The sequence below is a fragment of the Erithacus rubecula genome (genome assembly GCF_903797595.1).
Source record: "Erithacus rubecula genome assembly, chromosome: 21".
In the NCBI taxonomy this organism is placed as follows: domain Eukaryota; kingdom Metazoa; phylum Chordata; class Aves; order Passeriformes; family Muscicapidae; genus Erithacus; species Erithacus rubecula.
This window is the reverse complement of record NC_136673.1, coordinates 4939135-4964404: the sequence shown is the minus strand read 5'-3', so window position 1 is coordinate 4964404 and position 25270 is coordinate 4939135. Positions and strand designations below refer to the sequence as shown.

The following is a 25270-nucleotide window of genomic DNA, read 5'->3' as shown; positions in this document are numbered from 1 at the left end:
CTCCAATGAATGGGAGCACTACAGCTTTCCAAAACCAGAGGCACCGTGTTCAGCATGTGCAATACACTGGCTCTGGATGATCCTGACTGGTCTGAAACACAAAAAGCAAAAGGCAGGAAAGAGGAAAATTGCAGCCTGAGCACCCTAACATGGAAAATTTTAAACGGCAGAAAATAGATGATTTGAAGAAAAAAATGTTAAACACATTCTCAATAAGAAGGGCTCCCAGCTCAGTCTAGAATAGAGTCTGAGACAGAGGAAACTGTCCAAAGCACCAAATAAGAAATTTCTTGGAGCAAAATCTCCAGGAGTGCAGCTAGGAATAAAGAATATGCACAGAATCCTTGCAAGATGATTCTACTCCTGTCACATTGGTAGCACTCCTTTATCTGCACATCCACAGACTCAGAGCAATAAAATAAATGTCTCAAGTATAAAATGAATGATTTATGAGAGAAATTGTACCTGCTATTCCCAGAGGAGTAAATCTAAACAGTACAAATACCCTTCCCCTTCAGGGAATGAATGATACTGGCAGCATTTACACCAGCACCACTGCAAGGGCAGAACTGAAGGCTTTACTTAATAAAAACACTTCAGGTACCAAATAGAAGCACTTGAAAGATACTTAAAAAAAAAAAAAAAGGGCCAAGTGACACAATAATTGAAGAAGTCTCTATTATTTCAGCTACAAGAATAATCCACTCTGGGATTTCCTCAGGATTAAGGACTCTCTGGGTGACTTGGTAGCTCATTGGGGACCATCCTTCTAAACCAGACATTAATTCCCAAGTGACTCCTTTTCAAGTTTTATTGCTTTACAGGATTTCTGAGGGCATCTGGGGGATTGATGTTGTTCTTTTTGATTGTTTTGCCAATTAGGCTGACTCTTCCTCAAATAAATTAAGGACAACATTGCAACAGAACTGCTTCTTTAAAGGGTTTACTACACGATCTGCTTCAGTGATCAGCAATGAACACCAGGCAAACAATATTTCATTCTTGCACTTTATTTACAGAAGAGTTAATCTAGAAGCCCTTCCACAGTTTTTTCCAGTTTTAGATGCAAAAAGAAACATCTTATTTAATTATGCCAACAATCCATTCTCAATAAACTGAGACCAAAAGTAATTATCGAGCAGGTTAATAAGGTTGTCTCTAAACAACATGGAAACTCTGATGTTAAATTCCAAAGGGATCCAAACACCCCACCTGCTTGAGAAGAAAGACTAAAATCATCATACCCTGTACATACATACAATATATATACACACTACTTTGCACAGTTTTGTATTTTAGAGCTAAAGCCTTTGATTAAAAAGAATGGCAAAGACTACAATATGCCAAGAGACAACAGTGTTTCACCAATTTAACCAGTGTATTGTTTTCAGAAAGAAAAAGAAAAAATAAAAAAGCAGTATTTCTAAGGGTGAAAGGAAGAAGTTACAACTGAAGCATACAACTATACTGAAGGGGGAAGTTATTTTAAAATATTTACACGAACACTGAGGAAACTCAACAAACCATTGGATTTTGACAGCTGGACTAGGTTCAATGTATAATCAATCTCAGCAGCAGTATTTCAAACAGGATGAAAGTGAATTCCCAAAAATTCATTAGCGGGTTACCTGTCCAGCAATCAAAGGCAATAATGTAAAGCAGGTTATTAAGTTACCGTGTCACAGTGCAACAGTGGCTCCCACTCTTCACGTGAAACTTAGCTTTTGAAATTCTGCTTTAAAAGAGTGTTTTACCAGCTTTTGAAATCCTGCCGTAAAAAGAATGTTTCACAACATGAGTAACACTAATGAGCTGCAAAGAGTCCAGAAAAACACGGGCTCGTGTTTGACTGCCTTCCCCATATGGCTCAAGGAAGCGGGGGATCCTGAGCAGCCACAATACGGCTGAAGGGAAAACACTGAATTCTGCGAGTCCTGACTCACGCTGAAACACCGTAAATCCCCCATTCTTTAATGAAGAGGTAGAAAATAGGAGAATAGGTAGTTTGACAATATTATAGAAATGTTCTTTCTTAAAGAGAATCAGAGTTGTAAACCGAATTACTCAGGTACAAAAGGGAATCTCTGCTCCTGGTGCCTGCAGGGGTGAGCAGGGATTTTCACATAACCCCATTCTCCCTGCGAGCAGCAGGGCAGCCCCCACACATCACCCTAAAGGTTCAAAATGTCTCATTTTAAGCTGAAAGGAGTCTGATGGCACAGAGGCTGGGCATGCACACCAAGGTGTGAGCTGCACTCTGCAGATGCTCTGTAATGACTCAGCTTCTATGAACTATTTCTCATCACTAATCTGCATGTACGGGCTGACCACTTAAAACAGCCAGTGAAAAAAGGGGTATTAATGTCAGACGATTTTGCTACCTTAGAACTGTCCAAATAAATATGCAGAATACTAAACTAATGCTACTTATTAAAAAGTGTGTTTTGCTTTGAAGTGCCCATCACCAGCACTCTGCATACAACTTTTACTAAGAGCTTTAGAATAACCAAGCAAAATTTATGAATATAATGCATACATTATTGACATTAGCCTTTCACTGTATTTGCTCTTAGGGTGCTTTTATATTATATTTTTCTGGGTGAGATTCCAGACTCCTTGAAATATAAGAAAGTTTTAACAGGTTACTAAACAAGAACCAAGTTTCTATGAAACATACACACAAAAAAGGGCCAGGAATACCCAGCTCTGGCTCTGGGAGTTGCCTGAATAACATTAAGTAAGTTTCACAGCAAATTTAGAATAAAATACACGTTTCAGAAGAGCATTTGCCATCACCACAGGAGAAGATTGTCTAAACTACCGACAATTCACCCACCCACCTGTGAAGGTTAGGCCCATAATGGAAACTCTCAGCTCAGAGTTAACCCATGACTTATAATGCAAGACTAATTACTTGTGTCCTTTTCCCATCACACACCACCTCCTTTCTTTTTAAGTCTTGAAAAAGAACATTTAACACCCAGCCCCAAAGAGCTTAGTGGGTGGGGGGCAGTAAGGAGGTGTGAGAATTGTCTGCAATCAGCTACAGTGCTGCATACATTAAAACTGGATGTTGGCTCAATGATCAATACATCAAACCTAATCCAGCCCTGCAGATGCTCTCACAATCAGAAGAAAACACGGTTTTACTTTGAGTTCACGTTTGATTGCTGTGCAATGGCACCAAGGTCAAAATCACCCAGGTACTCCAGATGGTTTCCAAATGTGAGTCACCACCACATGCAACACCCATACATTGCAAATACTATTGAAGAACAATGCTGCATTCAAGCAAATTGCAGAAATGCAAGATTACAGCTGTTTAAACACAAATTCTGCTGATGAAATAGAGGCGTGAGGGCTGAAAGAGGAAACGTTTTAGCAGTTACAAATAGCAAGGGGGCCTTCCAGTTCTCAGAGTTGCAGCTATGCGGAATGAACTTTAAAAGGAAAAAAAAAAAAAAAACCCAAACAAACATATCCACAAACCATGTGTTTTCATAGTGAAGCATGCTGGAACACCCTATAAACAAAAGGTGTGGTCCCCCAAGGATTGCTTCAGTCAGGAGTTGGCCCACAGAGCCTCTTGCATCCGGGCAGCAAATTAAGACCCGAGCAAATACTGAATATCCATCCACCTTCTCACAGGCTGAAAGGACAGTGACAGCTGTTAGCAGCCACCCAGCTCTCAAAAGGTCAAAGAAAGACTGATTAAATCACCTCTCTCCCGGGTTTGTTTTTTTTTTAATTTTACACTGAATGTGGGGAAAAAAACCTGCAGCAGCAAACCCACAATGTCTGCACCTCTGAAACATGCATTAAAAAAAAAAAAAAACCAAACCAAAACTTTCCACATTGAATCACTTGGCCACCTGATGCACTGTGACCTTGTTCTGAAAAGACAGAATATTTCCTGGACCACCTAACCACAAATTCACAGTAAGTCCCCCAAACTACACCCAGTACCAAACGCCACAATCAGACAAAAAGGAAGTTTATTCCATTCAATACAGCAGCCACAGCCTTTTCTACCCTGAAGACCGAGGTTCCAGCTCAGTTTGCAATGTAATCCCACTTGTTTCAAGGGCCTCATACCACACAAAAGGACACTGGTGGGAATTGTGGCACACACTTGGGATTCTACCCACTAAAGTGCCCTTCAGAAGAGCTGTGGGTACCATGCTCCATGTGCTTTCCCATTAGCCAAGAGGAAAAAGGTGAAGGAGATCCAAGTGTGTTTTTACAGTTGTCCCCAAAGTGTAGCACTGACTATACAAGTCTGCACCCCTACATAACCTTCACTTATCACTTCCACTTGTTAAGTATTTAGAAAACACTCCGAGTTTCAAGAATCAGACGTGAATTAAATATGTGCTACACCCTCCTGCCTGTCAGCCCTTAACGCACTCTTGAACTGGGGTGAAAAACAAAATGTTTTTGGTGCTGTGCCTGCTCTTTGTCCTTAACCTGCTGCCTCCTCCTCAGCTCCTGAAAGTTTAGATATAACAGGCAGAAGGAATTCTGCAGGGTTTGGGTGGACAGAAGCTGCACACAGGGTTACAGAGACCTCCAGGTTTTGTTTTGCCACACTGGATTACTGGGAGGCCCCAGACAACCCAATACCCCCAGCACTCTGCCTAATGTGGGATATAAACTCTGCATTAGGACACAGAATAATTCTGCTGGTTCTGGGTCCATTCACACCCACGGGGACAATCGTGAGATGGTACCAAAGTCCAGAACCAAGTGAAATGTCAGCAGGAAAGTGGCAGTAAGATTTGCATCCTAAATGCACAGGATATACTCACATCACAGCACGTGGCTAAAAGCCTGTTTAGGGAATAACTCACATGTTGCCAAAGGGATTTTATTGCTTCTAAAGAATTAGGCTTTCTGCTACCAGCCTTTTTCTCCCACAAGGAATGAAGAGAAATTCTACATAACTTCAAGCAGATTAACATTCTATGAGCTCTAAAAAGCAAGCTGGATTCTACTTCTTTGCTATATTTAAAGGAGTGAATCATGAACATGCATGCAGCCTGGTAGATCAGAGATACAGGGTGCAAGTTAAGTCTGATAAAACACTGCTGATTTTTAAACAAATTTCTGAACTACAATTAAAAACACTTGCTTTTGCTTCAACTTTCAGCCCTTCAAACTACTTATGAGTCATATGTAAAATAGGCATTTGCTGCTTACCACACCTGCTCCTGAAAACCCATTAAAGAAAAAAAAAAAGTTCTAAGGTAAATGGAAATTTAATTTTGTTTAAAAAAGAAATGCCATGATCAACAAAACAAGTTGGCATATATTAAATGCAGGTTGGTTGTGTGGTTTTCTTTCCAGTGAAAGGGTGAACATAGAGAGAGAAAACACTGTTTTGGCCTAAATACCCAGAGCACTGGAAACCGACGTGTTTTCAGAGCTCTACCCAAATCAAACCGGAACAACTCCTGCCAAATTTGTATCTAGACTCATTTATTCTCTCGATCCAACGCTTTTTTCTCAGTAACCGGCTACATTTCTCACAATACTACATTGAGGAGGTGAAAAAATGATACTTTGATGCTACTGAAGACAATTTCAGAAACAAAATTTTCTGATAAAAAAATGCTACAAAAGCAATTTGTAATTGTTGCAGAAGACTTACATGGCTGCACACACCCCTACAAATATTACATAAAAGAACTATTTATAGGCACTACTCTCTACTACCATTCTGGTTCAGGAAAACCTCAGAATTGCTTGCAGTTCTAGGAGTGGAAAAAGAAAAAAAAAAAAAAAAAAACCAAAACCAAAAACCTCTTTTTTTTTTTGAGAATTCAGAATTTATTTTCCAGTGACAGAATTATCAAATTATACTGCCTCTTGCTTGAATTCCATGCTAACTATTCAGTCTCCTCCCAAAGCATCCAAGATGCAGAAAAAGGAGGCAACTGCAGGTTCTCCCAGAAACATTCCCATGCAGCAGAGCTGTTTATGTACTGATGAATCAATATAGCATCACTACACTATTTCACCAGCATTTATCACCTATCTTTATATGGCATATAAAAACACACCAAAATAACCTCTCCCAGCCAGCAGTTGCTCCCTAATTTACTGCATAGTTCTAACCAGATCTGGCTACAACATGACTCCAATGTCACAGCAAAACGGGATGCTGAACTGCCTGCCAGAGCGGGCCAGGAATGCACCCAGAAAGGACAGCAATTAGCACATCTGAAATAACCATTCCTACAAGGGGCAGCTCAAAAGCTCAGATATATTTTCATCACAACTCGCACCGGTTACCAGCCACCAACACATGACTACAGGAGAGAATCCTGCAGCGCTTCACAATCCAGATGACCCTCTGCCACTTATTCTTGGCTTCTTCATTCAAACACCGTTTCCGTTGCCCTCTTTTCCCGGTTCCCCAGCACGGGTTTGTCGCAGGATGTTTCCCGTCCCAGCAGTCGGGGCAGAGCAGCCTCCTGCCGCGGGTACCAGCCCTGCCAGACCCAGCAGGTTTGCTCCATGCTCCACCATCAAACATGGCTGCACCGTGTCCTCTTTGTGACTCAATATGTGGAACAGCTCTTCTGCCTTCACAGACTTCTTTTATCTCCCGTCCCTTGTTTCCTCTCATTAGCGAGAGACCATTTCACATCGCTATTGCCCACTTCTCATTCCTTTTAGCAGTCCGATATTTTCCATTAACGTTCCACCGTAAACCAAACGCATTTATACTTTCCAGGTTCTCCTCAAAAGCATCAAGGACTTTCATACACTGAAACCCTCTGCATCATTAAAACCTGCTTTATTTACACGCAACACAAAACTCTTCTCGTAAAAATCTCCGTCCTTCAAATCCAGCGTGGAGATAAGCCCCTTAACAGTAGCAATAGGAAATTTTATCATCTGGCTTTTCTTCCCTGCAGCTCCCTCTCCTGAAACCGGACCCCCTGTCCATAGAGCCACCTCGGAGCCTCCCGCAGCAGCCACACACAAAACCCACCCCACGCTCCGCTGCGAGCCTCCCTCCGCTCCCCAGCCGCCGCCGCTTTTTCGTGCTATGGAGCTGCTGTTTAATTTAATTCTTCCAGCCAAATTAAATCAAACTCCTGAACCTCCGCTGAGATTTCCCTGCAGAGGCTGCACATGAAAGTTTGCCGAGCAGGGAGGACCCCCGTGCTGGGCTGAGCCGCTCCGAGGTGCGGGTGCGGAGCGGAGCCGGCGCCCCTCACCGGCCCCGGACCGTTATGCCCCGGTGCGGCTCCCGCTGCCCCCGCGCTGCCACTCACCCACAGCTCCGTGCCCCAGCTCATGGCTCCGCCGGCGTTCAGGGGGCGGGCGGGGGGCGCTGGGGGTGCCGCTGTCCCCGGCTGTGCCTGCTCGCCCTCGGGAGGGCCGTGCCCGGCGGTGCGAGCGGAGCGGGCGGGACAAGCGCTGCTCACCGCCGCTCCCGCCTCATCGCGCCGCAAAATGGCCCGGGCGGCGAGGGGCGGGGGGGGGGCGACTGACAGCTCCGAGCTGCGCACGCGCGGAGCCGCCGCCGCTGGGGCGGAGCGCAGGCGCGGCCCGGGCGGCGAGGGGAGCGGCGGGGAAAAGGGGGCAGCGGGGAGAACCGGGATCTGCCGGGAAAAGGGGACAGCGGGGAGAACGGGGATCTGCCGGGAAAAGGGGGCAGCGGGGAGAACGGGGATCTGCCGGGAAAAGGGGACAGCGGGGAGAACCGGGATCTGCCGGGAAAAGGGGGCAGCGGGGAGAACCGGGATCTGCCGGGAAAAGGGGGCAGCGGGGAGAACCGGGATCTGCCGGGAAAAGGGGACAGCGGGGAGAACGGGGATCTGCCGGGAAAAGGGGACAGCGGGGAGAACGGGGATCTGCCGGGAAAAGGGGACAGCGGGGAGAACCGGGATCTGCCGGGAAAAGGGGGCAGCGGGGAGAACCGGGATCTGCCGGGAAAAGGGGGCAGCGGGGAGCGGGGTCAGTGAGGAACGACGGCAGTGCGGGAGAGGGGATGGCTGGGGAGCGGCGGTGGCTGGAAAACGGGGTCAGTGGGGAAGCGGGAATCAATGAAGAACGCGGATTACTAGGGAATGGGCATCAGTGGAGGAGCAGGAGTCAATGGGAAATGGGCATCAGTGGAGGAGCAGGGTTAATGGGGAATGGGCATCAGTGGAGGAGCAGGGTTAATGGGGAATGTGGATCTTTGGGGAATGGGCATCAGTGGAGGAGCAGGGTTAATGGGGAATGTGGATCCCTGGGGAATGGGCACCAGTGGAGGAGCAGGGTTAATGGGGAATGGGTATCGATGGAGGAGCGCGGGTCAGTTGAAGGAGGAGGTCGCCAAGCAATGGGTGTCACACGGCAGGAGGAGCCTCTCCCCGCCCTGGTCACAGAATCATCAGCACTGGCACAGCTGCCCGGAGAAGTGGTGGATGCTCCATGCATCAAGGGCAGGAACAATTTGATATGGTTGAAGAGGTCCCTTCTCGTTGCAAGGGTTGGACTGGATGGCCTTCAGAGGTCCTCTCCAGCCCAAACTATGGTGTGATTTTGTGCTTTCTAAACCTTACACAAATTTTACAAGTCACTTCACTGGATACACTCCAGGATCTCCGTGTCCTTTTTCAAGAGAGGGACCCAAAATTGAATGCAGTATTTGCGGTACCTCACCTGTGCTGAATATAGAGGTGGTGATCCCAGCCCCAGCCACCCTCAGGTGCCCTTCTCTGCCTCTTACCACCCTCCCCTCGAGCCAGGTGAGTCTGGTTTTGAGGCAAATGTTGCTGTTTTGGTCATTTGTAAAGGAGAAGAGGGCGTTAGAATGGAATAGAACCCACAACCTTAGAACCCTTGAAGCTGTGTCATATGTGGTTGGGGTTGGACATTGAAAGGAATTTCTTCATAGAAAGGATGATTAAATATTGTCAGGGACTGCCCAGGGAGGTGGTGGAGTCACCCTCCCTGGAGGTGTTCAGGACAAAACTGGCTGTGGCACTCAATGCCACGGTCTGGCTGACAGGGTGGGGATTGGTCACAGGTTGGACTCAATGACCTCAGAGGACTTCTTCCAACTGAATTAATTCTGTGAACTCACTGCAAGGCCTGACTTCTAACTCAGCTAAGCAGTATATACATCCCTCACCCCCAAAATAACCCAAATCCAAGAATATTAAATCCACCATCTGTCACTAAAATGCTCAACAAGCAAGCAGGAAAATAACCAAATTATCTGCCTTTGCATAAATGTGGGTTATTGTAGCAATTACACAGGCCTTGCAGAAAATGGCTTGTTTTCTTGCCAGAAAAATATTTTTTGTGATCCTCTTCCTCTGTGTCATTTATTTGAGCTGTGTCACTTAATCTCATTTTGCATCTCTGCTTTTCAGCTACAACAAATGGAAAAAGGCTTTAGACTGATATATTTATTGCTGTGTCTATTCATGAGAGATTTTGGGGGGGGGGGAATAAAAAAGGGAAGCATATTAATTCACCTGAGGTAAAAGGCTTCTGCTTTTAAAGGGTGGGGATGCTTTTGATGTGAGAAGATAAAAATTGACCAGCTGCTACAACAAGCATTATCTCCCCTAGATTAATGCACTTCTACCACTGATGCTTGGCTCTTACCCTACATGAGTAAGAAAAACACATTAAGCAATTCCAACATTTTGAACAACAATGAAGACAAATGTTATGTTAATAACAGAATTGCATTTATTTTTATCCAAGTGCCATTGATTTGAACATGAGAGCAGAGTGCTGCTCCTCACACAGCTGTCTTTGAAGAGAAACACAACAGGCAGTGCTTTTGTACATCATTAAAAGTTATTACTTGAAAGGGCTGGCTTCACAACAACCAAGAGACACTCTGTTCAGCTCATTTTAGAATAGTTCTTCCTTCTACTGCCAACATATTTGAATATCCAAGCCTGCCCTGCTGCCTGAAGCACAACCACAGTCTTCCAAGGGCCTGCCCTTCCACAGGCTCCCAGACCACCATCTTTAGCCCTACCTCCACCCAGGACACAAAACCAGACAGACAGCACAGTTGCATCAGGACTTTTTGAGAGCAGAACCCATAAATACTGGTAGAGAAAGAATGTACAGAAACAGAAAGCAGCACTGGTATCATCTGAGCTAAGTTTGTGTGGAATTTCCTTTTGCACAAAGAGCTGGGAGGGGAACAGGGCAAACCTGTTACACCAGCATGGGCAGGGAAACCTGTCCACACTGAGAGATAGAAATGCTGCACCAGTTCCAGGGAGATAAAGGCCAGAAATACAAGTTTTGTATTATGATGGTACATTAGAATAAACCATGCAAAAACCTATCATAAGTTATCAAAATTTCTGTGACAGAGGCTCAAGACAAAAACTAAAAAGAAAAATTAAACCTAGATGTTTCAAGAGGAGAATTTCCCCCCATTTTTGACTGCCTTCATTTTTTAGCCTGAGACTCTCCAAGGCAGGGACTGCCACTCACATTATTACTTTCAGTTGTGCAGTGCCCAAAACAACAGGGCCTGCAGCTTGGCTGGTCACTAATTACTAATATAATTAGCAATGACAGGAGCATTAAGAGCCCTTTATTCCAAAGCTGATGATGGAAAACTTAGTAGGTTCCAGTCTCAAAAAATCACTCAAAATTACACTTAGAAGTTACATTATTTAGCACTTCTCTACTAAGTTTGCACAATCCACATCTGAGCAACAGAAGCTGGGTAGGAATTTTCCCTCAGCCAAGCTCAGAACAAGACCATGCAGATCTATTATCCAGATATGGGCCTATTCCTGTAAATTCTCTGTTTATCTCCCCTGTTGTTATGATTCAGAACACTCCCAGATTCAGCTCCAATACCCAGCTAGAAGCAATTCCATTTTTAGAAAGCCAGGACTTTGTTTAGGAAACCCCAATTCCCCTTGAAAACAGCCAGATTCACTGCTAAATGATTGAAAAACTGTATAAAATAGATAAAATAAAACCCTAAACTACAGTTCAATCAAAACCTTTTTACTCTGTGTTTGTTTACTTATGCAAAGCAAGAAAAATCACAACTCTGAGAGCTTGGGCAAGCACTTCCAGCTTCCAGGATGTAGCAGGAAGAGAATGTACCTTTCCCCCTGAGTTATCACCCTTACAGCTGCTTCCCTTTGATTTTACAACTCTACCCAAATTATCCACGTCCAAGATAAGGAACATGGACATTGCTTGTAACCTCTCATACACTGGGACTGAAACAGCACCGGGAAAGGAAGAGGACACACCTTTCCTAGAGGCCATCATCATCATCACAGCTGTTTCCTCTCTGCTGTTACAACATCACAGATCACTCAGACACACAACAGGGGACCTGGTGCTCTTTAATGGCCGACCAAGGCCCAGATCAAAACCTGAGAAACATCTGATAAACCCTAATGGCCCGGGCCAGCCTCACCTGCCCACACCCTCTGCCCACGGATCCAGGGGTTTCATTTAAGCTCTGGCTCAAAGCCCAGTTGCTTTGCCTCGTGTTTTTGGGGGTCCCAGTTCCAGCTCAGGCTGTAGATCCTGTTGATATCGAGCCCAGTTTACATCTGACCTTATCTGAGACCTGCCATGTCCCTCTGGACCTGTCCAGCCACCATCAGACCATGACTGACCTTGGTACCATCACAAAACTGCAGGTGAACTTCCCAACTCAGCCTTAAGTCTCATTGCTGTGAACTCATCACATCACCTTGATTTTGGCTGCTTCCAGCTCTGCCCCCTGGGCCTGCTCTTCTCTCTTTTCCTAAAGACTGTGGGATTGGATCCTGCCCTGGGTCTTGCTCACCTTCCCACTCCATACCTGTACCCTGGCTCACAAAAGATGTTTATAAAAGATGGTTCATTCTGTGCTGAGCTGCACCTGCACACTGTTCCTCCACCATGATTTTCTGACACTGCTGATACCTTCCATCCAACCTCGATAGCTCTCCATGATACACTTAAAAAAAAAAAAAATTCAGTCTGTGAAGAACTCTAATTATAGGTTTAATTACAATTAAGGAGTAAAGTAAAAAAATACCCAGGCTAAGAATAACTGCATGTACTAGGAATAGCAGATTTACAGCAAAGTGATCTTGTGTGGAAGCTACAATGAAACAAATCGATGTCACAATGAAAGTAATTGTTACAGCTTATTAACACAGTCAGAAGCTGCTTTGTGTCCTGATAGAGGTGTAAATTTCAGTACAGACATCTTCTAACGTACAAATTCTTAGAAAAATGCATAGCCAAAGAAAATAAACATCTTATAAATCCTATTTTTTTTTTTTTGTTAATTTTGTATAGGTAATGGGGAAACTTACAGTCACTACAATATCCTAATAGTTGGTGTAGAAACACTAAAAAAAAAAAAAATAAAAAAAAAAAAGAAGATCTTCAGAAAATTTCCATGCTGTTGCATAAAAATCCCCAACTGCTAGGAATGATCCTCAGGCTAAGGATGATTCTTCTGAAGGAAGGGAGCTGCTGAAGAAAGCATCCTCAGACTAAAAAAGGCTCTGCAGCTGAAGCAAATCCCAGAATTATAGGGGAATTTCTTGACCACTCAAGCGAAGTGTGCCTGACACCCATCAGTGGAGCAAGGCACCACAGCCTGTGCCACATCTGGAGCTGCAAGCAGCTGTTTCCCAGGAGTCTAAACCCCCCAGCTTTCCCAGGTGGTCCGTGCACAGAGATTATAATAATTACAATCTTAAAAAAAAACCACCCCCAAATCCGCAGCCCTCGCTTAATTCCAAGAAAATACCTAACCGGAGTTTTTCAGAATAAATCATCTGATGTTTGTCGGTCCGTGGGGTTTTTTGCAACCTGTGCTGTGCAAGGGCTGATGCTGCCAGGACATCTAGTGGCACACATACGTATTGCCCAGAAAAAGAATATTACTAGAAAAACAGATATTTTTTTTTTTTTTTTTCATGCTTCCAGATATTTCCTGGTACCAATCCAGGTTTCTTTGGCTGTCGGTGAGATTTCTCTGTTTGTTTTTTTTTAACCTAAGAATATACAAGGAGGAAATGAAGTTGTGAGAAAAAAATGTAAAGGAAGATCTGAATCATCTCTCTAAAGAAAGATGGGACATACTACACAATCTTGATAAAATAAAGGTCAAGGCCATTGATTTTTCTCTCTCCCTTTTCACCCACACTTGCATGCTCCAGTCCAGTTGTTTATCTGTCCCTAGACAATAAAGCTTCCACAGCTGTTACTCCACACACTAAAATGAAAAATCAGAATATCTGAGGTTTGGGAACTTAAAGCCCCTGAAGGCTCCTCACTGAAAAATTAGATTTATTGATGTTGATGGCTTCCCATTGCATAGCCTTTCAAAATTTATTTCTTTTTTAGCAATGTGTCAACCAAAAATCCATTTTAATTGCCCTATTCATGTTCACTTTGGTTACTCTCATTTTGAGCAACAAGTCATGGAAACCAGGCCCAATCTGCTTTTAATTTTACTTATAAATGTGACTACAACTACCAGTTTAAACAGCTGCAAAATAGCTTAAATAGGTGCGAAACTAAACCTATAAAGAAGCAGAAATCCCTTTGTCTCTTACATATTTTTCTGGCGATATTCAAAACCAACACTTTAACCCTGGCTTTAAATAGAAAAGCAATTTTCCTGTTGTTTGGACTACCTGATGTTCAGACGTCTGCTGTTGCCATAGCTCCCAGGAAGAAGCTGGAACTTGCTGGTACATCCACGGCTGAGCTGGAAACAACCACTTCACCCCTCCCTGTAAACAACCATCCCACATCTCCCTGTGGACGATGCTGCAGGGCTGAGGTAGGGAAGAGCTTTAATCTTTTTTTTTTTTGGGTTTTTTTTTTTGGTGTCACCCCACCGAGGCTGCTCTGGGGGAGGCTCAGGGGGGTCCTTTTGGTCAGTGTCCCCTCTCTGAGCCCCACGGCCATGGGGGAACCCACCACCCAGGGGGGGACCCCACAGGCAAAGGGGTCCCAGGGCTGAGCAGGGACTCAGCACAGGGCCTGGCTGCTGCCATGGCTCTCGGTGAGGGGCCCATCCAGCCTGTGGGCATGGTGGGGAGCAGCCTGTGGGCAGGGGCAGCCCCGCAGAGCCCAGGAGGGCCTCAGGGGGAGAGAAAAGGGCGGGAAGCGCCTTCCCCAAGGGGAAAGGCTGAGGGAGCTGGGGCTGCTCAGCCTGGAAAAGGCTGTGTGGAGACCTCACAGCACCTTCCAGGGTATGGAGGGGCTACAGGAGCTGAAGAGGGACTCTTCGGCAGGAATTGTAGTGACGGGACAAGGAGCAGTGGGTTCAAACTGAAAGAGGGAAAATTCAGGCTGGATATCGGGAGGAAATTCTTCCCGTGGGAGGGTGGTGAGGCTGTGGCACAGACCGCTCAGAGAAGGCGTGGCTGCTCCCCGGGAAGCGTTTCGGCCGGGTTGGACGGGTTTTGGGGCACCCTGGTGCAGCGGGAAGTGTCCCTGCCCGGGCAGGGGGTGGCAGTGGATGCGCCCTGAGCTCCCCCCATCCCCAACCCCTCCATGACTCCCTGACAGGACCCGGCCCCGCCCACCGCGGTCACGTGACGCGCCCCGCCCGACACGTGACTCGCCTGACCCGGAAGTGGCGCGCGGGGGACGCTGACGCTGGAACAAAGATGGCGGCCCGCGGCGCTGGGGCCGTGCTGGGGCTGCTGCTGCTGCTGCTCCGCGCGGGCCCGGCCCGCGCCCGCGTCCATCACCTCACCCTCAAAGTAAGGTCTGCGCCGCCCCCGGCCCCGCTGGCTCGGCCCCCGGGTGCCCTGAGGGGAGCGGTGAGGCCGTCCCGGCCCTGCGCGCCTCCCCACGTCCCTCTCTTCCTTCTGCTGCGCGCCCCGACCCTTCTCTCTGTTCGCTTCTCTCTCAGCTCTCCCGCCGCGCCTCAGCCCGCCCGGGCCCCGCCCTGTTGTGCTTTTGCCGTTCTCGTGCCGCCTCCCCGGTCCCGTCCCGCTGTTGTCGGTCGGGGTAACGCGTGCGGAGGGGCCGCACAGTTGCTGTGCTTGGAGGTGCCACTGCTTCACCTTCTGTTGCGATAAGAGAGCTGAACGTGAGCTGAGGGAGAGGTTTCTGAAGGTGGATTTTGGTTGAGTTTCCTTTGTGTTCTGCAGTGTCCTGGTCTGGTCACTCCGGAGGGTGTTTGGCTGCTTCGCAATCGCCAAGCATTTTCTGTAGGCTGAGGAAACTGATGCTGGCAGCTTTGTGTTTTGGTTCCATAGACTTTGGGCGTGCTTTGGAGGAGTGGCGTGCCATCCTGTGACTGTATTTGGGAAAAAACTCGTTTTTCGGGGTCGCTGCTGGGAAGTGCTGGAGGTCAGGGTGAATTGAGGGTGTGCTGCTGCCTGTCGTGCTCTGCAGGGCTGTGTGGGACAGAGGAGCCTGCACTGGGGGTGATGCCTTTTAAAGGCTTCTCTGTAGTTCATTGAAAGCTCTGCAAGTCTTCAGAACTTAAATTTGGTTTTGCTTGTCAACAACGTGCGATATTCTGCCAGTAGAAACACTGGAAGAAATAATAAAGTGGTAAATGACTGGGACCTGCATTATTGTGCTGTTGTAGCAGATTAGGGAGAGTCCAGGACTTCACCTCAGGCTTGGGGATACAGTGACTGCTGGAGCTGTTCATGTCTTACTTGTAGGGAATTCTCTAGACTATGTAGTTGTTTAAAATGCAACTACATTAATATTGTTGTAAATCAGGAGGCTTGTGCTGGTTACATCATTGTTTTGAGGAGTTTGTGACAAACAGGTGAGTGCTGAAGGATTTCTCCTGGGGTGTTTCTTTACCCTTAAGTAGAAATCTTTCCACCTTGCTTCAAGCAAATGTTCTCAGCAGCAAACATCATGTCTTTTAGTCCCTGTTGGGAACTGTCTGGATCAATTACCAAATCCTGTTTGCTGTTTTTTCCCATCAGAGTGGGATGTAGGTTTGGTTTTGCAGGTGTTTTGCAGCACTTGCTGACCGAGGAGTGAGTTAATGCCTCTGCCCACCTGCTTTATATGAGCTTTATTGTTAGAGCAGTCTCTCCCTTCCTCCTTCATCCCCTGCTTTACAGCCTTTGTGTAAACACCAGGCTCCAACAACTGAGTCCTTTCACAATGAAAGCTCCTTTCTGGTGTTTTTGCCAGTGGCTCCTGCTTTGCTTGCAAGTGTGCCTTGTCACTGAGCCAAGCTAAAGGCCACAGATTCGTGGGTGTGTTTGATATTAAATTTCCTCAAACAAGCTGTTATTGCTTAGTTCAGAATAGCTTCATTCTTTTATCTTAATAATTACTGTGACAATGTGAAGCTTTTTTGTTGTCAGAAAAATAAGCTACAGTCTGAGCAGTTTCCAGGTCTAAATATAACGTTTTATCTTTATAAAAGTATATAAAATGGTTCATTTTTTTTTTTTTTCAGTCAAGAAAGAATTTGCTTGAATTTTGCTGTTACACTGACCTTGCCAAAGAAGCTCCTCCTTAGTAGCAATTGTTATCAGCCTCATTAGTTTAATGAGATATGTAAAAGAACTCAAAGCACCTCAACTAACAAAACCTACTCCCTACAAAAGAAACACTAAAAAACTTGGAATTATCAAAGACAAGCAGAAATAATTTTCAGAGAATTCCAGAAGTAGCTTTAGTTGAAATGTTTCTCTTGACCAAAGGGAAGGTCTTTGTCAGACATGGAATTATAGAGAAGATGCTGGTTTTCAATGGTTGCTTGTAAATCCCTGTGGCCTTTAAGTTGGTAGGTTTCAGACTTCAATAGCTCAGGTTGAAAATACCTTTCACAATAATTCACTTAGTCTTACACAGATTACAAGCCTTGATATTGGTCTGACACAAATAATAAGATTCTTTCCAGGTAAGGGTAAGCACACCCTAGTGGAAATTTCACTGCACTGACAGTGTGATCCCAATTAGATTTAGGGTAAAAAGGTAGAGAATATTTTTCTGCTCATTCTGAGCTACAGGATCATGGATTCCACTCCCTGTAACCTTATTCAAATATTGCAGATTCACTTTCTATCCTACAGTAGTGGAAGAACTGGGGAAGATTTTTATGGAAACAAGTTTGAGAACTTTGGGTGTTGATTTGACTGAAAGCTGTTAGTGATGAGTTCTAGATCATCTCTTCTAGTAGGGCAGGCTTCATTTTAAATGCATCCCATGCAAATTGAATTAATGTGTGTGTTAACAACTTGGATGCTGAAGTATTCACTTGTATGGGTTCACACCTTTGTTGTAAACTTCAATATTTCTGAAGTCAGTAGTTGAGTGATTATAAATAAAAGCTGAGTTCTTTCAACCCCATGAGTAAGTCAGTGTCTCTAAGCTGTCAGTATGTGGAGCAATAGATGCTCTTGCTGTTGCTTGGTGGTAACTGGTGACTGTGTGTGTGGGGGATCATGTAAAGCTGAAGGATTTGTGAACTAAATCTGTAAACTCTAAGCACTCAAAGCTGAGGTAAACCAAGGAGGAAAGTGGCATGTTGTATATTAATTATCTGCTGGTGGTGGGGGAGCATGTCAGTAAATGTGCAGTAAATCACTTCAGCTCTTGCAAGTGCTCTGAACTGAGCAGCTGCTTCTGGTCACCTTTGAAAGGTACAAAACCTTGTGGCTGGATGACACTGTGTCCCCCTCAGATTCACCCAAATTCTTCTCTGCCCAGATGGGGTTAAATGCCTCTGATGAGCCCCATAAAGAGGCAGGATGAATTCTCTGTACTGGCTGGGAAGTGACGTGGAATGCAGTGTTAGAGGAGCCAGATGGGCTCTTGTTTCAAGCACGTTCCATGCCCTAGAACCAGAGACAGCAGAGCTCTAATACTCTGTTAAACAAAGCATCTGCTGGCAGCCCTGTGTCATTTATCTTTATTTCCCCTTCTGAGCATTAAGGGAACCATCTGGTTATTTGCCAGGTTAACTTGATTCTATTAGGGTGATCTTATTATGGCTGGATTACAGGTTAGCTGTGTCAGGATTAGTGTCCTGCTATTACAGTGATTATATTTATGAGTCAGGGATGTTTTGTGCAGAGACGTCAAAATCAATACTGAGCTAGAGGGAGAGAGAGAACTTTCTGTACTTGTACAATTTGTAGCTCAGCCTTCCAGGAGTGTCTCAGAACAGTTTGCCTTGAGCAACTGACTTCTCTTTTTAGAGCATTCTGCAATCTGATTATCTTTTCCTAGAAACAGCAGGAGGAAGAAACAGTTTAGTTTTTTTCCTTTAATGCCTACTTGTTGAATGTTCTAAATCCCATTTTAAGTTTGCTTTTTGACTTTTGTTACCTTGTTTCTGCTTTTCTTCCAATTAATGACCCAGTAGGTTTGAGGGACCAGCTGCAGGCGTTTGGGATGACCTTTTGTCTTCTGATGTGGCAGCTGTGTGTGACATCAGCTACTTGTCATGTGAGGTCCTTCGTGGCCTCCTTATTTAAAAAAAAAATATTAAAGCTCACTCTACTTAAACCTTTGTCAGCTGAGCAGGGCATGAGAAGAGACCAATTGCTATGGTTTCCTTGTCAGACTGAGAGGAAGGAAATTATTCTGCAGCTAAACTGGGAGTAGAGGAGGGAATTAGAATTTTCCTGCTGGAGAAACTAACCCAAGTAATGCTGGTTTTGATATTTATTCTTTTATTTTTTATTGATTTTATGCAAAAAGTCATTTGGAGGTATGGACTACATACAAAACTTTATTTTCACACATAGTTCTCCAGTGTATTAATGTTTGCCTGTCCAAATACTGACCCTGCCTAACACAGATGATCTGAGGGGATGACAGTGCATTTGCTAAACACTTGACCAAACCCCAGCTCTCAGTTAGGTAAGATCCCCAAAGTCTATTTCCTCTTCAGTCTGTGACAATGACAGTAGCCAGCATTCAAACAATAGCTGTCTGCAGTCACTTTGGGGGATCTTGCTAAATGTTGTTTAGTAAGTGATGCCAGATGTTGAAATTTCTTCCAGAATTTTGATTGCATATTTCCCAGTAGCATGGCCAGGCAGTTGCAGAAATATGTCTGTTTAAAGTTCTTGCTGTTCAGTTTATTGGAAAAGCTGGTCCATTCCAGTGAAACAGTTAGTTACATCTGAAGGTATCCTTAAGAAATATGATGTTTGAATAATTTGATCTATTTTGCATGAATATTCAAGTGTCAATCACTCACCCTGCTTCCTCTTTGCTGCAGCAGATGACTCTGAATGTGTTTGTAAACTTATTTTCCTCTCTGACAGGATGATGTGAGGCAGAAAGTGCACCTGAACACCTTTGGCTTCTTCAAGGATGGTTTCATGAGAGTCAATGTCAGCAGCCTGGCCCTGAATCCAGCAGTGAGCCCTGATGACGTGGACCGTGTATCAGTGAGTTCCTTCCTCTGAAACCTCCTGTCAAGTTGCCCTCCATTTATCTGAGGTGTCAGATCCAAACTGGTGATGCTGTTGGCTTTGCTCCCCAGCATGAGCCAATTATGAGGATCTGTGTATTGAGATTTATCCCTGAGCACTCTATTCTGCTTTAAGGATGAACCTTTAACTTATTGGCTCCTCAGTTTCCTAGCAGTCCTCTGATGTTTTTTCACAAACACAAAAAAACTGGGTTTTTTTTCACACTGTATCCTGTTGAATTGCAATTCAGCTTAGGATCATTATATCAATAGGTTTCCAGAGCAGTGACAGTCTTACTTTTAAGAGAACTCTAATATTACATGTTATATGACTTATCATATTAGAGGTTTTAATAAAGATGCTGGATTAGATAACAGACCTGAGTTCTTACTCTGCTGCACAGTTCCACCTCTTCGTTGTTACAAAAGTATTAAATGTTTTTGTCAAGCAGAAACATGTGGAATAATACTGAAATAAGTTAAAATGTTCAGAGACAGAAGGTACTCCAGATTTAATTTGGGTTTGAATCATATGGCTTTTTTATTGGTGAATATGGATGAGTTCATTACAATCTATTTTTCTGCCAAATTACTTGATGAAAAAAATACCTGGATTCTGCCTTAAATGTAAGTTAACTTCTTTAGAAAGCACTATCTTTGACTCTTTCAACAGTGGTTTGGCTTCAATTTAACAGATTCATCTCAATTGTCTCACAGGTGGGATTCAGTTTGGATCGAACAAGGAATGATGGTTTCTCCACTTACCTGGTAAGAGAAGTGAACTTGCTTTTCTAAGATGGGACAACTCATTGCCTAACTCTGGAAATGATTGGAAGAAATAATAAAAAAAAAAAAAAAAGGTGGGGGGACATGAGACATGGAAGGATGTGAAGGTTAATTGGATTTACAGCTTGCTGGACTAAGAATGGTAATTTCTACCTGGAGGTGAACATGTCCAGAGGGCACTTCAGAGATGTTTTGTTCATGTTACCAGGATGAAGAAGTGGATTACTGTATCTTGAAGAAGACACCAGAGCCAGATGTTTCTGTTGTAATCTTACTTCTGGACTTCCGAACTGACCTGTGAGTAAAGAGTGTACAAGACATTTTAAAGTTTCCTCTTTTGTTTGAAGATAATGTAACACTTGAGGGTTTTTTTTTAAGGGCTTGGAAAGCCACTGTGCATGTGGAATATTTTTTAAGGGGTTACATGAGAGTTAAAGGGAGGTGAGTGTAGAAGTAAAACACAGTTCTAAGAATTCTTCCTGCATATTGTAGGGGCAAAGGGACAGCAGGCAAAAGCAATCTACCTTAATTGTGCTTAATGAGCTTGGATGTTACTTTTGCACTCAATATGCAATTTTATTGTTTGTCTTGAATTACCTATTTTTTGGGGAAGTACCTTCAAGTCTGCTTTGCTTTCTTCTGCAAGAGCTCATGTGTGGTAACAGTTTCTAGTGAGACTCTGCTTACCAAAGCAGAAGAAACTTCATTTTCTTCATCTGCTCTTGTTTTTAATTTAGAATGTAACTCAGTGTTGAGTTCTGCTGTAAGTCATGATCTGGTTCTTGCCTGTTCTTTGTGGTGCAAAAACGGAGTCTGGACAAGTTGATTTTCCTTTATTGGGTATATGGCTGTGACAGCCTCTTTAAAGATGTTAGTTTAATTTCATTTTGTAATAAAACCTCTTTCTTTCTTTAGTGTAAAAGTACGGTTCTCTTCAGAAGCTGCTTCTTTGTTACCCAGAATTTTATTTGTGTCTGAGGAAAATGGTACTGCCTTAAATACCAAGCTGCTAAAAAGTTCTGAACCAAGCAGTGATTCTGGTAAAAATTCTCCAAAGACCAATGAAAATACAGATGGCAAAGGTAAGCCAGCTAAACCTGACCTGTGTGTGCTCTCACTGCTGATTTCTCATTGCTGTCCATCCAGCACTGAGTTGTGGTCACGTTCTGGGGTTCCCTGGGGCTAGAACTTAATGTACATCCTGTGTAAACATGTGCACAGAGCTGCCTTTGGAGCTGGAGTCTCCTGCTCACTGATTTGTGTTCACTAGTTCTGTTCATCCATCAGAGAGATAATGAGTGTTGGAGACCTTCAGTGCCTCTGAGGAGGGGTTAACAACTTGGTTGTTTTTTGTCTGGCATAAAGAATGCTAAAGGGGGAGTTTTATGGCCACCAACAGCTAGTTAAGGAAAGGTTAGGAGGACAATGATTTCAAGCAGTTTTTAGTAGGCACACAATGTCTGTTTCCCTTTATTATGTCTTGGATGTCTCAGATGGGATGTTAGGACAGAAAATAAATAAATATCTTTCCTAAATAGATATTCCAGTATTGTAGCAGATCATTTGTGCAATCCAGTCTCCATATTTTGAGGTTTTAAATGCCCAACAGTTGACACCAGGTGTGCTTTGAGTCAGAAGTTGGATTTGTCTTCACAAATCCTTTCCAGCCAACATTTATATGAATCTGTGTCCAAAGAGTTGAACTCCTATCACTTAGAAACTATTGGGAGGGAGGAGTAACAGCACCAGTAATCTTTCTAGGAGGCACAAACCTTTGTCTGGCTTCCAGACCAGCAGACAAAACAATTTTATAATCTTAGCTCTAATGGGATTAACTCATGTTATCCCTTCCTTGGACTGCTGAGCAGTCTGATCTGGAGTAGTCTGGGTCTGTCTTGGCCTGTCACATTCACAAGCTTTGATACCATTCAAAAGCTTGAACAGCTGTTGTAGTGAGTCAAGAATCAAGGATGGATGGCACTGGAGATAATGGAACTGACAGCTCTAGTTTTGCTTTCTCTGGTGTAAAAAGTGTAGCATGAGTGTGGACAGTGCACTGAGGTGTGGGGGCCAAAAGCAAAGCTCAAGTCTTGAAAATTTTTGCTTCCTGGTAGGAAGGGATGACCTTATGTTTGAAAAGCTTCTTATAGGAGTAGAGCCAAACTGTGAACTTGACATGCTGCTCTACTGAAGGCTCCTGTCACCTCAAGTTCAGAGGAAATGCTGACTTGGCAGGTCACCCCTGCTTTTGTGTTTTATTTGTTTGTATTTTTACTGGGAGCTTAGTGGAAAGCTATGAATTTATTCCTTCCTCATGGCTCATTAGCATCTCCATGCTTGTCAGGCCATATATTAATGCTCAGACTGAGGTTTATCAATGAGATTAACAGTACTCAGTCATAACATAAAAAAATCAGAGTTTTAGCTTGCATCTGTTTTAGGTCACCTACCTGTGGTCACTCACAGAAGGGCTGGAAAGATTTCTGGGATAGGCTTTTGTAGGATGTATAAAAGTAGAGAATCAGATTTGCATTTGAGGATGCATTCAGAATGAATTCATGCATTCATTCAGAATGAATGGTGGCTGTGGGAAGAGTCCTCTGAGAGTAAGGAGAGACTGGGAAAGAATCCTTGTTAATGATTAGCTGGGAAACTGCCATGCAGACAAGTGTAGGAAGATGTGAGTAAGGTATTGACAACGTGGTGGTTTCTGAGGATGTCTAAATGCAAACACTAAATGTACCATTAATACTTTTATCTCTAGGTGACAAGTCCAAACCAAGTACAACATCCTCCCAGGTAAGGAACTATCTGGAGTTCTCTTTTAGAAAGAACCTGGGGGGATATTCCAGTATCATCATAGCAGAAAAATGGAGAGTATTTGCTGTTGCTTTCAGCCTTCACTGTAAATATACAGAATGCAAATTTGTTTGTCTGGTTGATGTAGCCAAATGTTTTAGTTACCTGCTTAAGAAAATCTAAAGGTCTCTTTTTCTTTTCCCAGAGCATGGTAGAACAAAAACATCCTTTTCACAAAGATGGAGAAACTTATTCATTTCAGGTAGGGTGTCTGTCAGTGTCTCAACACAGTTCCTTCATTGTCCTACTTTGGAAAAGTAAAAGTCTGGAATATAGATATTTCTCTGATAGCAGGAGTTTGCCTGAAAATTTACTGAATTAAGCATCAGTGATGAAAATCTTTCTTCATAAGTGGGAGCTGCTTTTAAATTGACTTTGTTGTAATGTTGTTCTAATTATCATAGTCTATGAGCATCAGGATATTAAAGTTTACTGTGATGCCAGTAGTGCAACTTGCTCATAACAAGTAGCTGTGACCTGACTGATGACTCAAGGGCAGATCCTCTGTATGAAACCAGGTTAATGCTTTGTTTGAACACCCTGGTTCACTTGTGATGGTTGGTTACTATAAAACAAACATGTTTTGTATTCTATTATCTGATACAGATCTCATTTCTAGAGCTATCACAGTGTGCATAGTTGGGAGAGAAACAGAAAAGCTGCAGGGCTAGTATAACAAAAAATTTATGCTTTGCCATGTCAAATATATGATGCATGTCAAATGATGTGTCACCATGTCAAATATATGATATTTGTGGTTACCTTTTCTCTGTGGTGAACCCAGTTAAGCATTGATACTTAACAGACTTGGATTATCAGAGTGCATAATCCTAGATAGGTGCAATTATTTTGCATCAGGAATTCTGTTGAAACTTCCAGATGTGCTGCTATCCTCAGAACAGTCTTTTTTCTGAAAGGAACCAACTGACCTCAAATGACTGACTTTTCATGCTTCACTAGAGATAATTTCCTACCAGGGCAACCCTGTTGTGAATGAGAGGAATGCTGACTTTTCTATTCCTTATTTTCAGTTCTCTTTTAACATCAGCTCAGATAAACAAGAAGGTCTCTACAGCCTGTATTTCCATAAGTGTGTTGCCAAGAAAGGACCAGCTAATGATCAGCAGCTGTTTAGTCTTGATGTGAGTATGGCTTCTAAAGGATAATTAACTGGTTAGCTTGGACTGCAACATCCAGCTCCAGCTTGTAGCCAAGCACACACTGCACATATGGGGTGGGAAGTGATTCAGAGTTATGTGCCAGTCTCTGCAGTGGCATTTCTGAAAAAAGTGATTACTGTAAAAATAATTAAAGTACTGGTTTTGCAGAAATGCCTGAAAATCTGAAGGCTGAATGTGAGCTGGGTTCAGTCCACACAGTTGTGACCTGATGTTGTAGCAAGATGGGAGCTACAACAGCTGCTTGTATTTTGCTGCATTCAAAAGTCACTTTTCTCTTTATGTGATTGCAGATATGAAGGCTGTTGTTGCAATGTAAATCGTTGGTATTTCAATTCAGTGTTTTTGCTTATTCTGGCCTAATTAAAGATGTGTTTTTATGGTGTTAGATACACATCCTAAAGGCAATATGTTCTAGCAAATGTTTCATCTCTTTTGATGTACAAGTGTTTGGTCCTGTGTGGTTTTGGTCGTTATCAGAGCTTGGGCTTTCCTTTTTTTTCCCTTTTCTGTGCTCATGCTGGTGTATAATGAGCTGGTCTGCTATGAATTCTCTCACTGATTGAGGTACCTCAGCCACATAAGCCCCTGAACTGCTTTTTTGCATATTTGTGTTAATGCTACTGCAAGGGAACATGGAGGTGATAAAACTTAGCAGCCCTAACTTGACTCAGACTACTTCAGATCTGCTTCTGAAGTTGTATGTTTAGAGGACCAGCTCTCCTGAATTGCTTTGTGTCACCTTGACCTGCTGAAGAAATTGGAGAGAGAAGAAAAAACCTGGATGATTGATCTGCTGGGGTGTACTTAGCCCAGCTAAGGACAGCTTCAGTACTTCAAACTAGACTGGATGCATTATTTTATTGAAGTCCTAGCACATATGACTAAGCCACTTAGGGGTATAAATAGGATGCTAAATAATGCTTCTGTTTTCCCAGTAACAGGGAAATAGGCTGGCAGCCCATTGTACATATTGTTTCTGAATCAAAGGTGGGCAAATTGTGACGTTTGGTAGAGAGAACAACTATTCTTTGGGAAAATTACTTTGCCTTTCTGAATT

General features: G+C 43.7%; 2 protein-coding genes across 27 annotated transcripts in view; one reads left to right on the top strand and one right to left on the bottom strand.

The window, feature by feature from the left end:
* The window catches only part of FNBP1 (formin binding protein 1), a 385839-nt gene that overhangs the window by 82564 nt on the left and 278005 nt on the right, over positions 1-25270 (bottom strand). For 8 of the 24 annotated variants that reach the window (XM_079323975.1, XM_079323979.1, XM_079323987.1 and 5 more), the window contains exon 1: positions 7287-7525. The exons of 14 other annotated variants lie outside the window; for them this stretch is intronic. In XM_079323975.1, coding sequence (XP_079180101.1) covers positions 7287-7310 — 24 coding nt within the window. In that variant the 5' untranslated portion in view covers positions 7311-7525. Of the gene's footprint in view, positions 1-7286; positions 7526-25270 lie in introns of those variants that run through there. 2 more of the 24 variants (XM_079323989.1, XM_079323972.1) reach the window with 2 other exon arrangements.
* The window catches only part of GPR107 (G protein-coupled receptor 107), a gene marked incomplete at its 3' end in the record, with an annotated part of 35426 nt that continues 23870 nt past the window's right edge, over positions 13715-25270 (top strand). Inside the window, exons 1-9 of one of the 3 annotated variants that reach the window (XM_079324540.1) lie at positions 13715-13804; positions 14539-14735; positions 19239-19364; positions 20105-20155; positions 20382-20470; positions 21089-21255; positions 22938-22972; positions 23178-23234; positions 24064-24174. In XM_079324540.1, coding sequence (XP_079180666.1) covers positions 14640-14735; positions 19239-19364; positions 20105-20155; positions 20382-20470; positions 21089-21255; positions 22938-22972; positions 23178-23234; positions 24064-24174 — 732 coding nt within the window. In that variant the 5' untranslated portion in view covers positions 13715-13804; positions 14539-14639. Of the gene's footprint in view, positions 13805-14538; positions 14741-19238; positions 19365-20104; positions 20156-20381; positions 20471-21088; positions 21256-22937; positions 22973-23177; positions 23235-24063; positions 24175-25270 lie in introns of those variants that run through there. The other 2 variants (XM_079324541.1, XM_079324542.1) reach the window with 2 other exon arrangements.